Source organism: Calonectris borealis, chromosome 1 (assembly GCF_964195595.1).
Source record: "Calonectris borealis chromosome 1, bCalBor7.hap1.2, whole genome shotgun sequence".
Lineage (NCBI taxonomy): Eukaryota > Metazoa > Chordata > Aves > Procellariiformes > Procellariidae > Calonectris > Calonectris borealis.
The window spans coordinates 56,454,926-56,471,419 of NC_134312.1; the positions used below are offsets into that span (position 1 = coordinate 56,454,926).

Sequence of the window (16,494 nt, forward strand, 5' to 3'; positions counted from 1 at the left end):
CACACAGCTACGGGCAGCGCACAACGGGGTTTCTTACACATGCGCTCCACAGTTGAAGCATTTCTGTTCAGGAAATCTCCAAAATATATATAATATACGGTAATCGACCACACGTGTCCTATATCTGGCAGATCACCAGATGCAACATGGGGTGATGGGACACCCACGCGCCGTCTCGGTGCAGTGTCTATGGGACATCCACACAAGCTTACCTCATGCTCACACTTCGGTGCCAAAAGGTGTACAATATATTCCAAGTGAAATAGGATCTTTTAATATCACATATCCAAACAATAGTTCTCATTTCAAAATGCAAAATAGGTCCTTTGAAGATCAGCTGCTCCCAGGCTGTGTGTGCAGGGTGGGGTACAGCTGACTGGCACAACTGTTGAGGTCAGACCTCGTTTCTTTGGTAAGATACATGCCAGGAACAAACGCGAATGCAGAGTTGTACCAAAAGCGTCCATTTAGAAGACTAATTATTACTCCATGTCCCTTATTAGAGATTTGCATTTTAAAACAGTCATATACATTAAATAGCTCTCCAACGTCTAAATAGCGAACATCTGAATGAAGTAGCATATATTCTGCTACCCCCACCATTTTAAGAACAAGCAACACATGTGGGAGAGAAGGGAAACATTAAAAACAGGCTGTCTGTCTCACACAGTTTATTTAACAATAGGTAATAAGAAATCAATTTTTAACAGTCTATACAGTGATCGAAAGTTCATATTTATAAGTAATCAACTTTAATTGCATGATTTACAACATTTGAGGGTTTTTTGCTTTCTATTTTCAAGTTTTACAGAAAGTGGAAGAGGGTGAGGAAAGGGGCACAGGAAAGAAAGCAAGCATAAAGAAGAAACCCCAGGGATTTTTTCTCAGGTTAAAATCATCCCCTTGGAATTGTTTCTTACCCTCTTTTTTATTTTTTTTCCTTTGTTAGATGTAAAAATAACGAAAAAAAATCTTTCAAGAAAACAGAAACCACAATATATATACTACATCCATTTGGCAGCTGCCCCTGTGTATTTGCAAAAATGTTGTTTTCTCTCTACATGTACAAATTATTTTAATACTTGAAGTTTTTTTTTAAGCTCAGACTCTTGTATAGAAAATTCTTGGAGGACAAAAGTAGACTTCAGGAGGGGACTGAGTTATTTAATATTTTTACATTTTTCAAAGAATTGACATATTTCCAACCAAAGAGGAAAAGATTGGTATTTATTTTTATATATATATATTTATATATGTAATGTATTTTTAAAGCAACATTAACCCCTTTTGTCCTCCGGTTTTAGGAAAAGATTCTCCTGTGGGTTTTTTTGTTTTGTTGTTGTGGTTTTTTGCAGTGACATGAAGAAAAACCAGAATAGGGAAAATGTTTACCATCTGCCTCAGTAAATAATAACTATCAATATTACATATTTTCATTAATTTAAAAAAAAAAAAAAACCTATTGGAGGCATGAGTAGGGCATCCTTTGGTGAACAGCCAAAAGACCACCCGCTTCCCCCAACCTCCCCAACGCACACAAGGAAAAAAAACCAAGAAAAAGGACTGGTTATGATTCCAGCCATAACAAAAATATATTCTTTGTACTCTACTGTCCCTCAGGTTCATTGTTGGTTTGTTTTTAAAACCACAAACTACTGCTGCAGAGTTCAGATGTGTTCCAGGGAAAAATGTTGTTTTAGCTAAGAAAGATTCAAAAAAATTTGTCTTCAGTACAAAAAGTCTTGAGAAAATAAGTTTTTTTCTTTTCTTTTTTTTTTAATTTTTTTTTTTTGCTCCCAAAATGCTACAATGTGTCTAGTGTATGTCTAGTGTACTCTGTGAAAGGTTTGAATTCAAGTCTGAGTTCTCGGAGCTGAGCCCCAGTTCCGTGGCGCTTGTACCATGGAGGCCTGCCATGCCGGGATTGCTAGCAAGCTGGGAAAGCATTGCACTCTGGTCCGGGCTGGCAAAGTGCCCCTGATCCATGGGGTTAGCCTGGGCAGCTACCAGTCCTGGATGTGGGGAGCTGGTCTGCGGGGAGACGTGGTGTGGAGAAGGCTGAGGCTGCATCCGGGGGGACGGGCTGGAATGGGGGGGCTGGGACTGGGGCCGCGGTGAGGGTACAGGCTGCGGAGAACGAACTTGATTGGTGAGCGATGAAGGGAGCTGCTGGCCCTGTAGGTGCGGGGACTGGGCCTGATTGGGGAGCATGTGCTGTTGGGGGCTCATAGGATTGGGCTGAGCTGGGGACCCCATCTGCTGCTGAAGTAGCCTCTGCTGGAAAGCCTGCTGCAAACTGGCTCCTGTCTCTGCACTCATCGCCTGTGGAAGCTGGCTTATTTGTCCCATGTTTCCTTGCTGCATCTGCTGCATGTGATGCTGCATTCGCTGCTGCTGTTGCTGCTGCTGCTGCTGTTGGGGATACCCGACGCCCTGGGGCTGCTGAAACTGGTTGTGGTTGGCCATCCCCGGCCCCAGTGCTGGTCCTGCTCCCTGCTGCTGCTGCTGCTGCTGGTGGCGCTGCTGCTCAATCATCTGGTGCCGTCTCATCAGGAGGTCTCGGAACTGGGGAGCCATCCCCGAGTGATTCATATTCATCTGCTGCGCCTGAGGATTCATCCCAGCCATGGCCTGCTGCGGCTGCTGCTGCGGCTGCTGCTGGGGCATGCTGGGCCTCTGCACTCCCGCTTGCATGGGGTTCATGTTCTGCATGGCTGGGTTGGGGTGCACCCCTCCTTGCTGCCCTTGCATGGCCTGCTGCGCCTGGAGACCTGGCTGACCCTGGGGGATGCCGGGCTGACCCGTCATCCCCTGGGGGTTCTGGGACCCCGCATACTTGGCGGCCCGCTGCTTGATGAAAGCGGCCAGCAGCTGAGGATTGGAGTGAAGGATGTTAAGCACCTGCTGCTGCTGCATGGGTGAGCTGGGAGACCTGAGAGTCCGCAGTAGGTTCTGTAAGGCCGCCTGGGGCAGAGGTGGTTGTTTGGGCTGAGCAGCGCCAGGTACCTGACCCATCCCTGGCTGAGGTGCCATATTCATCGGCTGACCTGGCTGGGCTACTGACATCATGGATGGCCTCTGCATTCCCGGCTGCAACTGAGCTTGGGGTAAGCCCCCCTGCACCCATGGTGGCTGCTGCTGGATTCCTGCTGGCCCCATTCCTTGATCTATATGACCACCAGGACCTCTGCCTATCTGTGGAGGGTTCATTCCCATAGGCGGCATCTGGGGCATCTGGTGCTGAATCGGCCTTTGGAAGATCTGAACCTGTGCCATCTGACGCTGGGTCTCTGCTGCCCGCTGGATCTGCATGGCCATTTCCACTGCTGCTGGAGGAGGACCCTGAACTGGTGGTTGAGGTGGCTGGGGTGGAGTTGGAGGAGTCACCTGGCCACCTGCCTTGCCCTGGGACACAGCGCTGGGGGGCTGAGTTCTTGGCATGGTGTAGGGTGGCATACTGTTGGGAGGTGCAGGTTGAGGCTGCGAGGCAGGCTGGGGCGGAGGCTGGGGTTGCGGGGTTTGTGGTGTTGGGGGCTGCTGGCCTGTTGGAGTTGTTGGGGTGGCCGGCGTCGGCGAGGGTAATCCTTGTTGCTGGCCTACCACACCGGTCCGCTGCATACTTGCCATCCTCCTTCGGAGCATCTGCGCCTGTTGCAGGCGGTGCTGAAGTTGCTGTTGACGGAGCTTGTGTTTAATGTTGAGGCAGAAGGGCACCGGGCACTTGTTCTCCTGGCAGTGCTTTGCATGGTAGCAGCAGAGAGCAATGAGTTGCTTGCAGATGGGGCACCCTCCATTGGTTTTGCGTTTGCAGCCTTTGGTGTGCTGGACAACCCGTTTCATCTTCTGACAGGACGGCAGTGAGCAGTTGGCATTACGACATTGGCAGGCATGGACCAGAGACTGGATACAGCGCTGAATGCTCAGGCGGCGGGAATCGCCAGGGCTCTGGGTGGTTGCAGTCTGCTGGTTGTTGCTCTCATCATCTAGACCAAGGCCTAATTTTTCCATCTTGTGGTCATGGTTTTTAGTGTTATAGCAGGTGATGCACAGGTCATAATCCTGGAAAGACAACGAAGGAAAAGTTATCAGCATTCCTGAAACTTCGTACAATAAATAAATGATGTCATGCCACCTCAACAAATTACTCCCAGTCTGTTCCAGGCAAATTGTTGCTCTAGGGAAAAATTCAATCTTTCACACCATGCTGAGGTACTAGAGAAGAATAAATCCAAATTATAGCCAGGGAAAGTGTGTGGGTGGAAGGGTGTCTGCAATCCACACATATATATAGCTTGAAAAACAAGTTTGCTCTGAGCTAATAAGTCACACATTATCCAGCTGGGCCGGGCCAGAAAAATCCCTTTCTTTCCTGATAGGAAAGGAGAAGAAAAAGGCAAAGGGACAAATAGCTGCCCATCTGCTGCTGCTTCGAAAGAAGAGAAAAAGAGTGGCAGGAGAAGTACCAATTTTCAAAAAAGAAAGGAGAATGAAAGCTGCATTTTCAGTTTTCAGGGGAAACTGGGCAGAAGAATAGAACAGCATTTACATTCTGTGAAAGCAACAGCACAAGAGTTTGGGCTCAATAATTGATCCAAGAGCTCAGGATTCATTAATCCATAGGAAATTAAGAATTTATTTTCTGGTATATACGAGGAAATGGGAGCATCAAATTTTAATCAGAGCTTTTCAGAATTGAATCCAAGAAGTCATTTACTTCCAGCAGGCTAAAAAATTAAGTTACAAGCCAGATTCAAGGTTAGTCCAGCTTCTGGAGGGCTCAGCATTGACCCAGACCACTGGACTTGATCTTCAAACACACTGGTATTGCAAACACTTCAGAAGACGAAAATGCTGTCTGCGTTCTACAGAGAGACAACAGGGTAGTGGAAGAGTCACCCAAGTATAGGAATCTGACTTCTGGCATAGCAAAACCTCTATGGTAGTAAACCAATGGACAGCCCCATTTACAGAAATACTGCAGCACAACACTTCTGACTCTGGAAGAAGAAAGGATGCATTGCTCTTCAGAAAAATCAGCTGATCCTACCATGACAGCTCAAGCAATTGCTACAGTTCCCAAGTGCTTAAGCAGCAGCAGCATCTTAAATGAACTACAGGAAATACAATTCTACTTCAGTTCTCCACAGCTTGAAAGTAGAAGACAAAAAAACAAGCAGCAGATTAGTAGAATCACTTGTTACAGAAAACGTTTCCTCTCCTTTCTTTCTGAACTGCCAGAGGATGAGCTGCACAGATCTTTTTCTATCAGTTAATACTGAGAAATTAGTTCAGGTAAAGAGCGCTCTAGGCACAGAGATATGGGGACACAAGTAGGGAGAACTTCACCAAGCGTACCTCACAAACAGTGCAGTGCCATCTGGTCTCCACATGATGCTTGCACTCGTTGCAGGTGTAAACAAAGCGGTCTTGACTCTGGGTATGCAGTTCCACCAGCATGCACATGGTTGACCACTGAGCCCTTCGTAGTGAGGAGAACTCCAGGTGCTTGTCTCTAGCAAGGGTTAGGAAAGCATCACGCCCGTCCATCAGGTCACACGGAATGAGTGGGTCAGGCTCAACGATGGGAGGCAGGGAGTTGGCTGCAGGGCCAGCAATGAGACGGATCACAAAGAAGACCTGAAAAGTAAAAAGACTTAATGCCAGCACTTATCAAGATGTTTTGGTTGCCAAACTTCATTACACAGAGTGTACAATTCCAGGACCAACTAACACTTGAATGATGGGCCGCCAGGGTGGTGTGCTTGTAAGGCCTGGGAAATTTCAAACCTCTGGGTGCCCTGCAGGTTCACCTTCTTCAGAAGCATTAGGTAAGGAACAATGCACTGAACAGTAACAGTAAAACTGATGTGACAATCTAGACTGTTAGGAAGTTCTGTACGAGCACAGTTGTATTTATCCCCACTGTCCTTGCAGCAAAGAGCGCCCAGACTTACTGGTTCTTGTCTGGTGTGCGACTCAATTCTCCAGACAAACCTCTATGATTTTCAGGGCACAACCCTGTTTGCAGTATCAAAGCTATGTAAACCTCTCTTCTTAAGTAAAATACATATTTCTCATTCTATCAACTCTTACCTCCTTGTGCTTCTCCATAGTGGCATAAAGCTTTTGGGAGAGGTCATTGGACACATTGGGCATGCCAGGCTTTTTCTTATTGCCCCGACTCAAGCTGCTCTTGTTCTTACTTGTCTTCTTATTGTTCTTCTTTTTGGCATTTTTGCTGTCTCCCTTGCTCACCTATTAATTTTAAAGGCATTTTATGTCAGGTATCTAAGTTACACCACATCAGCATTTTATTACTTTCACATCTTCTATATCTGCAGGACAAAACACACTTCACAATAATTTACTCCGAAGACACTTATTGGTCCCCTGAAACATTAAATTAAATCCATTAGAATCATTCCAGAAGATATCAAGATCAGCAATACATAGTTCTAAAAATATTAAAAGCATAAATGCTCAAGAGGTGCAAGGGAAACGTTATTTACTGAAACCTGTTTGTCTGCTGTAGTTGAACACTGAAGAACCTCTTGGATAATCACAAAGGGGTTCAGCAAATGGCTTCTCAATGCAATTCAGAACTAAAAATAACTGAAAAGTACAACTGATACTGCACTAACCAGAGGTAAGAAAGACTTAATTCACCTAGATTTAATTTGTTACAGCTCTCTGACAGATTTATTTTTTAATTGACTGCATTAAACTGATTTTGAAATGAAGCTGTTCTTCTGAGTCCAAAAGGCATTAGTAGTGCAATTTCTAGTATGCACCTTCCTCCTGTCATATCCTGCAATAGTCAAAAAAAACGGGTCAGCTTAATTTCAATTATAATCAATTAGCAATGAACAGTTAATTCCTCTCTGTGCTTCTCAGAGGGCCCCTCAAAACACTACAGCATATGATGATCAAGGATCAAAGCAATTCTTATCCAAATAAGCATTTTTCCTAAGCTTATAACAACTTTGTCAGGATGGAAATTTCCAGTGAACATGAATGACTATCACTTCATTTGAGAGTACAGTTTATTATTGCCTCATTTTCAAGAAGAGAAACGTAGGGTCAGTAAAGAGTTGAAATTATTTTTAATAATAAAGGTGAAATAGGAATATGCTGCAAGCTTCCCCCACCACGGGATTTTGGGGCCAAACTGCTGTGGAGGATCAACTGAGTGTTGACCAACCTCACACACAAAGCTAGGTCAGATTCCTCACAATTGTTTTTTGGTATATTAGAGAGACAGGAACTTGCAGCTATGTCAAGTGGAAACCAAACCTTTAAGTAAGATGTTAGTTAATGCAAATTTGATATCAAGTTGCCTAATTCCCAGGTTACTCTTGCACTTAGTTTATTCAAAGTCCTTGAAAGGAGGTATTGCAAAGAGCAGCACAGGAGAACCACAAATTCTAGTTGTAATGTTAAACCTAACTTTTTTGATCCAAAGGTCTTTTAGGAAAAAAGATTAATTCTAAACCCCAGTAAAAATCTACTATCTAATAAGGTGACGAAGCAGCAGTGTTTAAACAGAGTTAACTAACAAGCATTACTGTGTGAGCAAAACTACTAACTTTATCCTAGATTCACCACCTCTTCCATAAAAGCTTAGAACATCCAAGGACAGGCAGATGCATAAACTCCGCATCTGTTCAGTTTCAAACTTATTGTTGAATTAAGAGGCATGCTTTTTTTTTTGCTCTTTGTGAAATGTGAAAGCACAAAGTTCTCAAAAAAAATTGCACAAGATACCAGCAAGAAATTTCTCTAGTTTAAGTAGCCCAACAACAGTTCAGCAGTATTTTGTGCTTCAGATCCTCAATGCCTTAAAGCTTTCTACTAAAAAAACCTATACTGAGTAAACTACTAAATCACAGCACTCTTACTTTCTCAGAATGTTCTGCTAAGATTGGTATTATAACGTCTAAGTTAGAAGAAAAGAGTTAGCCACTGTCCAAAAGCTAAAGCTTAAGGAAAAAGCTTCCAAGTCAGGCTGAGGTTGCAGCATGAACATTGATAATAATTGGATTTCAGCAGCAAAATATTCAACTAGCAGCTGTTTCCATCTAATTGACTTTGGTAATTAGTTAGGTTTACAGCCATATGAACAGCCAGTACTCATAAAATACCACTAAGCTACATTTGTAACAGCTCTAATTTATAAAATGTAAAATTGAAATTTATATTAGAGTGAAGCTAGAAAGGTGAAAAAGCCAGTTAACTAAAGTGCCTAAATACCTTTTTTCTTTTTTTTTTTTTTAATTAGCCATAGATAATCATAACTTCTACATTAGATCATGAAATAGCAGTAGTATTCTTACATCCGTGCTTTCATTACTAGTGTTTTCTTCTCTCTTCCGTTCTTCTTCCTCTTGCTCTAGTTCCTTAATGCTCTCCTCTAGAACATTAGGCCAGAAATCCCCTTCGAAGTAAGGTAGCTCTTTTGCACTTGTTAAACGATCTTCTGTTGCCTGCTTAAATATATCCTGAAAGAGACCAAAACACTTGGTTACCACTATTACAAGTCACATAAGTAAAGGCAACCTTTTCAGTAAGTGATAAAAAAGGCACCAGCAGAGCAAACAAAGGAGAGCTTAATATTTCAATTCATTTTATGAGGGCACATTCTAAGTGCAGATTTAACATTGCATCAGTTACAGACAGTTCGTCAAATACATTTCAAATATTCCCACTCCGAAGAAATAAATCATTACCATGTGCTAGACTTCAGTATGCATACTTACCAAATGGGACAATATAATCACTATATTGTCGACACTAGCCGAAGTCCTGATAATTCCAAAGATTTTACATACTTTAACTGCGTCAGCAGCCTAACCCTGCAATTTTATTTAACACATGAAGACTAAAGATTCCGTGTATTTTCTTTGTATTAAAAAAATGAGATTTGCTCTCTTTTACAGTATTCCTCAAGAATTTAGTTTGTTCTAAGGAATCATTTCAAATCTCTTGGTAGAATGATTTCAGAAGCTACATGCTTTGAAGAGGATATATTTTAACTCTAAAATTTTAGTGCTCAATTCACTTAAAACTAATCAGTAAACTCCAAGAATCAGGCATGATGCATAAGACAAGGAAGAAACCAAGACAAGACTGGTCAGCACCCCTCCCCTGATACAAACATACACTTAACAAACCTTGTAATCATGAACAATGCGCTCTGACACAGATTTGTCCAGCATCTTTTTGTACCACTCTTGCAGTCGTTTGGGTTTGGGTATCTTTTGGTCAGGAGGATGGCAGTGGAAGATGTAGTCATCTCCTTCGCTAGGTGGGCATGCCCAGATATGTCCAGTAGTATACCTAGCATCATTAGACAAAAAAAGTACATGTGGGCTCTAACGATTAATACTAGAGCTTGCTCTCCTCTCTGCCACGAGATGGAGCCACCACAAAGTTGGCCGGTGTTACCAGATGGACAATAATTATAGCTCTCCAAGATTTTAATTCTAGTGTTCGTTCCAGCATTACCATCTTTTCACTAATTTTTTAAAATTCAGCACTATATGCAAAGAAGTTTATATAAAGTGTGCATGTTTTCCAGTCTAGATAAAAATCAAAGCCTGATGTAGACCTGCAATTGCCACCTCCCAATTAACTAAGAGAAAGATGGAGACTAGGTACTTCAGTAGTAAAAGCCAGAAATCATTTTCCTTGAGACAGTGCAGTCATTCATTACCTAGCAACATTTTAAAAACAGATTTACTTAAACACACTATTCACTTTTCTACTGTAAATCCTCCGCGTCTTTTTGTTTGTGGTGGGGTTTTTTGTGTGTATTGGGGTTTTTTTTGTGTGGTGTTTTTTTTTTTTTGAGGAGCCTTTTAAAAGGTTTTACAATTATATCTGGGAATAAACAGTCACTGTCAACCCCTATGCTATTGGGTATATAATCTAAGTACTATGAAGACAGATGACATCCAAATAGTAGCAGCTGCACAGAATATAATACCACAAAGATCACTTCTTCATCCTCAGTTCTTCTCTATTACTTTTTGAAAAGAATTCCAGTAGGAGGAATAATCAGATCTCAAATTAGAGAAAAATAACCATCCTTGCCATGTTGAGAAACAGCTCTGCAGAACCCTACCCAAACGCTGGGAACTGCAGCCAGTTGTCATTCCTTCTGCCTGAGAAGGGAGAGATGATACTGCGTGACCAATATTGTTTTCCCAAAATGAGAACCTGATGTTACCCATTAGCACAGAAAACAGCATTAAGTAAAACTGAGGTCCGAGCTCTATGCAGCAATTTTACAGACTCACAGGTTAGAAAACACACAATTAAAAAGGCGGAAAGAAGTCTAATGTATGTGTTTGAAGTACTATGGAATATATCATCTCACTGAGGTACTGAAGACAGTACCGCCCACCTTCATTCTGACTCCCCTAATTTTTCTCAGGCAACTACTCTAAACGTAGTCCCTAACAATTTCTTCATGAATATCTCTCTGCCAAGCTACACCAGATACCTTTGACAATACATTGATGTTTACTTCACTGCCTTTTCTACTTCAGTAATCATCGTCATTTAATTCCACCTTTCTCTTTTCTTCAGTTTTTCTGTGTTCTCTTTTGTGCTGTCCCAAGTATACTCTCCTCTTTCTCTTCTAACATCTCAATTCCTCACAATTTCAACTCCTCGTTCTATAAGAGATTTCTTAGTGGCCTTACACAGCTGTTACAGAGTTAATCAGTACAGACAGAATACACTTATCCATGTTTATAAGAAGACAGGTAAGAACTTACTTGCCAGCCCAAAGGAATGACCTGATTAAAGCAGTGGCATTACACAAGGACTGCACTATCAACAAGCCCAGCAAAATTTTATGGTCCAGATAAAAAGGCTCACTTTTTCTACTTAGACTTAAGGAAGTTTTACATAAGCTTGAAACCTAAAAATATCTGAAGCACAAGCCTCTTCTGAAAATCCTGCATCCCCTTTTTGTCTTTTCTCCTTTTCAACTATACACAGTTGTTGCCAAGTTATCCTATCACCAGATGATATTTAGGCACCATATTCTGCACAATAAGATGTAGTAATTTCATTTGCAATGAGAACTACCCAGCACAAATGCTGCACAGAAGAAGATATTAAAAAAAAAAACTTACCCTAGTTTCTTGACGTATTCTAGATATCCAATTAGTATTTCGTGATAGACAGCAGTCCTCAAGCATTTAGGGCGGAAGAAATGCACACTGTCAAGGTAAGATATATACACTCGCCTGAAAAAAAAAAAGGCATGATGAGAAGCAGAGATTTCAAAGTAGTTCTACAAGTTTATTCGTGTTATTTTATACATTTGAAACATGCAATGCAACAGCAATCTTCAAAGCCTCTGATCCTAATTTACCTCTAGAAACTCACCTTTCTTTTGATATCCTAGTCTCATCTCTCTAAAACTATCCAATCCCTTCCTTGAGAATACTGATGACTGATCCTTAAGGCAATGCTGTCTGCCAACCAGCATCCCCACTAAGAAGCGACTCTGACAGATTCCCTACAGAAGCTACTTTGTTTCTAGAAGCTAACAGCACTAAGAGTCTTCACATATGCAACACCGAAGCTCTATACAGAGCTTCAGAAGGCTCACCCAAGTGAGACAGTACCCAAACAAAATAAACTTTCATGCAGCTCCTCACCTTTGATTGGGTGGAGGACAGTCTGAGCCATACTCCTGTACATGCATCCCAAAGAAGCACAAGTCTACACCATCAATCTCCTCAAAGGCAAAAAGCGCTTTTGTTCGGTAGGGGAAAGACTCGGCCATCTCTCCACTGTCTACAAACCTGCAGATTACAGAGGTAAAGAAGAATGCCAAGTATATTCACACATTAGACCATACATGTCACCAGGTAAAGGCAACAATGATGAGGGCTACTTAAGTGTAATTTCAGTGCAATTTTAAAGCTAAAATCTTACAGACAGAAAAAGATGACACTCATCACAACTAATTAATAAGCCGCTGTAACATGTTTGTCAAGAACTGGTCAGTGGTGAGGTTTTGAACATAAGTCTATTTTTTCGAAATAGTAGCATGCAAGTAAATTTAAATAGCTTCCACCTCCCACAGAAGAAAGCAAAATTATAAATTGAAAGAACATACCTTGCTTTCATTCCTGGTTTTACTTCGACGGTTTTGTCAGACGCGTGTACCACCCTAACTGTAACCTCTCCCGCCTCAGGGTGATTCTGTCGTCTTAGGAAATCATTGACTCTGTTCTCCAAAAAGGTACCAAGCCTTGTAGCTGGTAACCCTGCAGGAGAAAAATACAGCTCTAAATATATACAAAACGGTACTGTTCAAATGTGATTTCTCTATTCAGATGTTAACTGAAGAGTGACTCTTAATGCATACAGTATGTTATCATAAATTAAAGCTTTATCTTTAAACACTAACACTTTTAGATGGGGTGAACTGCTTTTCACCTGCAGGCACATTTATGGTTTATACATTGTTTTAATGAGGAAAGAATCGGTATTTCAACCCAATTTATATCTGTCTTAAAAGTCAATCACAATTAAGGCTCCTCCTGAATACAAGCTATTAATTACTTAAACTAGATTACAAAACACTGCTCTCAGACATAGCTTCGAGAGCAGACATTGCATTTGGAAGTATATTCTGTGTATAAAGCCACGCTAGCCAGGTTAGTCTCTCCACCACCAAAAAAATGTATTTCAATAATGGAAAGAACAACTAAATACAACTGCATCCGCAAGTAATGAAGTTAGTTTAGAAGTTTCTCATTTTCAAACCATCTTCACAGAAAAGAAGTACAAGCATAATGTTAGCTGACACAAAACCTAAAGCTGAAAGAGAGTTTACGACTTTTGGTGTAACAGGGCCTGTCTCATTGCTGTCCATTACTTCTGGTAGAGTTACGTATCTGCCAATCAGCTTTTCGTTCTTCCATTTTGACACCTTTCAGTAAAGCATCACTATACTATGTTAAGTATGCAATACATACAAGTTGCTAGAAACAAAAGCTGATAAAAACTGTAAAAGAACCCTTGTATTCTTCCTGTATTCTTGGTGAATCTAGGAAGTTTTGATTTTAGAGATTTTGGAAAAAGAGATGTTGAAACAATTCATTGAGTGGTTTGCTTTCCATTTCACAAGAACAGTTGAAGAGAACACTTTTTGGTGACTGAACTGTAAGTCATCCCCCAAATTTCAAGACAATTTACAGTTTTTGATATTCTCCTTCCTCTTTTTCCAAAGAAGGACCTTAATACAACAGTTAATACTCGTTAGAATCTTGATGCTATTGGTTGGCTGAGGATTGTTTTTTTCCTTAGCAGAAATGTAAACACTCACTATTTGTAAGAAGTACACGAACCTAAGAAGCTTCTGAAAGACTTATTTTGTCTATAGAACAGATGGACAATGACTGCACAAATTTCCTCCCACACTGCCTTCAAATCAGCTACCTTGATCAAGAGGAAATGTCTATGGAGAGTTTTGTCACCAGCTGATGCAACCTTTATCTCCATCAAAGCTTTTAAGAGCAGCAGTAGTCACGGTGACTTGAACATGTTATCATAAATTTAAGTTAGGCTGCAGTCACAGAGCAACTATTTCCCAACGCTATTAATACCGCAACTGAGGTAAAAGGATGTGTATCCTGCATTAGCAGTGCTCTAAAACAGTACATTAACCCTCTGCAACAGACTATTAACCAACGACAACACCTGTGAATGCAAACATTCTGAACATCACAGAATTGATGTTCACAACTGACCAAAAGTATCCTCTTGTAACTCAAAAAATTGAAATAAATGCAAAACAAACATAAAAGCCACCTCTTTCCCATTCTTAACAAATTATTTAAGATTTGTTGGTGCAAGTGTCAGAATCTTACTTTTAGCAGAGAATTTGTTCTCTTTCCTGGTTCGTCCTGTTTTCTTTAGGCAGCCATCACAGACAAAGCTGAAGCAAAAATAGGAGAAAAGTGAAAAACCACCCCAAGTCAGACCATAAAGTTCCTTAGCATCTTATCATTAGCAGCAAAATCTTTCACCAGATCTTATCTGGTCTGGAAAATACCTTAATTGAAATTTGAAATAAAAGACAGCACAAAGAACAGTGCCAGCAGAAACGGCCCAACTGTTTCAGAGCTACAGAGGAGGATGGAGGGGCCCCAGGGGGTGGAGCTTAGATCTCCTGTCAGTCACCCATGTCACTACCTGCAAGCCCAGGAAACAGGGTCTCCACTGGCAGATATAACAATACTGGCTTAAAGTATTCTTGGAACAAATAGTCTCAAACTGCGGTCTCTGATGAAGATGAGATACCGCAATACAGAAAGCAAAAAGGTGATTTTTTTCTAAATGCCCAAGTACACTGTAACATGAAATGATGGGCAGATTCTTCCTCAGTTACAGGATGTCTACCCTCTTCTGCAGCAATGTGGATGGGACAACAGAATGATAGAAGTCATATCTTTCTTGTCAAGAAAGTGAACACTTAAATTCTTACAGAGCTTTATCTACATATCATTTATCAGCTTTTTAAAAAAGCTTTTAAAGCCATCAGGAAAAAAAAACAGTATTTTGATTGAGAACTATGGAGTATCTAAAGAAGACTAGATTGTTTTTCAGATTTAATTTGATCACTGAGGTCAAAAAAGTGAATTCACCTGTTAAATTCTTTAGTGGTTACAAATTTTTTTTTGAAGATGACAAAGCAATATGATTTGTACAGAAAATAGACCAGTATGAAATCGTTACCAGAACTAAAAGCATATTTTCATGAAGGACTAGTATCTTTAAACATAAGAGGCTGAAACATAAGGCTGAAAGGCCCTCTTCCACACACAGGAATGTTAGAAACATTTAAGATTAGAAACAACTTCACACACAACACAGTAAGATGTGATGCCTAAATCTGATGTTACCATATATATTCTGTAAGATTTTCAGGTGGGAATGCAACTTCTTCTATTAGACTCTCTTTTAAATATAACCAATGTAAGGAAGTTTATGCACTAAGCCTAGTAAATCTAGCATATAGTCTCTACTTAAGAAGGAGAAATTCCTCACCCAGAAGGCCAGATTATCTCATTATGCAGAACACAGATCTGGTGCATTTTTCTTCCACACTCTATACATTCAACAAATCTGTAGAAGGAAAAAGGGGGGGAAGGGAAGCAAGGTTAGTAGTATCATTACTTGCTTGTATATCTTGTAACGTTTCATTAGAAGAGTTTTAGCACTTAGAATCTTAAGCCTATTTAACATAGAGGGCACATCTATGCTGCGAACAGCCTCCAGAATGAATTAAGAATCTATCAGCTCAAATCAGGTAGACTATACAGGGACACAATATTATTACCATTTGCTTGCCTTACTGCCATCTGCTTCACTTATTTTTTTTAAAGTGAAGCCCTTCTAAGGATAAAATCTGTAAACTGCTTGTTGCTATAATGAAGAGAAGAAAATGGATTCTCAGGTCTCAGAAGCGAAGAACCAGGAGAAATAGTTGGCTGTTAATTGCCCCACTTGAAGCCTGGGGTACATTGCAAAAATACTGCAGAAAGGTGGGAAGGAAGAAAACAGAAGCCATGTCAAAGTCACTTTCAGAAGACTAGCAGAGATTTAAGGACAACTGAGGTAAGCGATATGGTCTACTTCACAGATGTTGGTCAATATAATCCTCCAAAATACCTAAGGTTGCTTCATGTATCAGGACAATCTGACTCCTTTTGAACATGTCTTTTTATAAAACCCTGAGACTTTGAATGAATAGCTGTCATTTATGTATTACTGTAAGATAGGCTTGTATTCTACCGTTAGGCTGCATCTTCACTATAACAAAGGGAAAGAAAAGCTATGAATCAAGTTACTATTCTCTCCTTCCTACAGCCCTTGTAAAACAGAAGAACTGGCTGACCCTTAGCCCTTAGAAGGATGGTGTGGGAAGAATACATATCCTTTTTGCTCATTAATTTGAGAATGAAGGTTATGTTTGCAGAGTAGCAGCATAGGTGTATAATGCAGGAACATGTAAAGTGGCTTCAAAAAAACCATCAGGAATATAAAGAAAAGCAGCTGAGTCACCATCATCTTAACTTTACTGAATGTCTACAGGTCTGCTTCCAGAGCAGTGTAGAAGAACCGGCCAATTTGAATTTAACAACTTTTCCTTCTACTACAGCTGCCTGTAAAATATGACAACTAGAAAAGCCAACAGCACCAAATAGCTACTGCCAAATGAGCCAAATCAGTTCTGAGACTTGAGCATTTACCACAACAGAGTTTCAAAGCAGAGTTACCTGCATTCATCCTTCTGTTGAATCCACATTCAACACAATAAAATGCACTAATTTCAGCCCATACACACCGTGTTACATACTTCTCAAGTACAGCTGTGGTGGTTTGGGTTCTCAGGACAGAATACCAGATATGCTGCTATCTGAGCAGCCCCTGCCGGCTAACAGAGCTACTTGAAATTTGGGA

The 16,494-nt window shown here is 40.9% G+C and overlaps 1 protein-coding gene across 1 annotated transcript in view; it reads right to left on the reverse strand.

The window, feature by feature from the left end:
* Positions 1 to 654: 654 nt before the first annotated feature.
* The window catches only part of EP300 (EP300 lysine acetyltransferase), a 66,467-nt gene continuing 50,627 nt past the window's right edge, over positions 655 to 16,494 (reverse strand). The window contains exons 22-31 of the mRNA XM_075154075.1: positions 15,079 to 15,156; positions 13,899 to 13,966; positions 12,140 to 12,290; positions 11,676 to 11,822; positions 11,145 to 11,258; positions 9,171 to 9,336; positions 8,334 to 8,498; positions 6,094 to 6,255; positions 5,356 to 5,637; positions 655 to 4,059 (exon numbers count right to left, since the gene is read on the reverse strand). Coding sequence (XP_075010176.1) covers positions 1,816 to 4,059; positions 5,356 to 5,637; positions 6,094 to 6,255; positions 8,334 to 8,498; positions 9,171 to 9,336; positions 11,145 to 11,258; positions 11,676 to 11,822; positions 12,140 to 12,290; positions 13,899 to 13,966; positions 15,079 to 15,156 — 3,577 coding nt within the window. The 3' untranslated portion in view covers positions 655 to 1,815. The remainder of the gene's footprint in view (positions 4,060 to 5,355; positions 5,638 to 6,093; positions 6,256 to 8,333; positions 8,499 to 9,170; positions 9,337 to 11,144; positions 11,259 to 11,675; positions 11,823 to 12,139; positions 12,291 to 13,898; positions 13,967 to 15,078; positions 15,157 to 16,494) is intronic.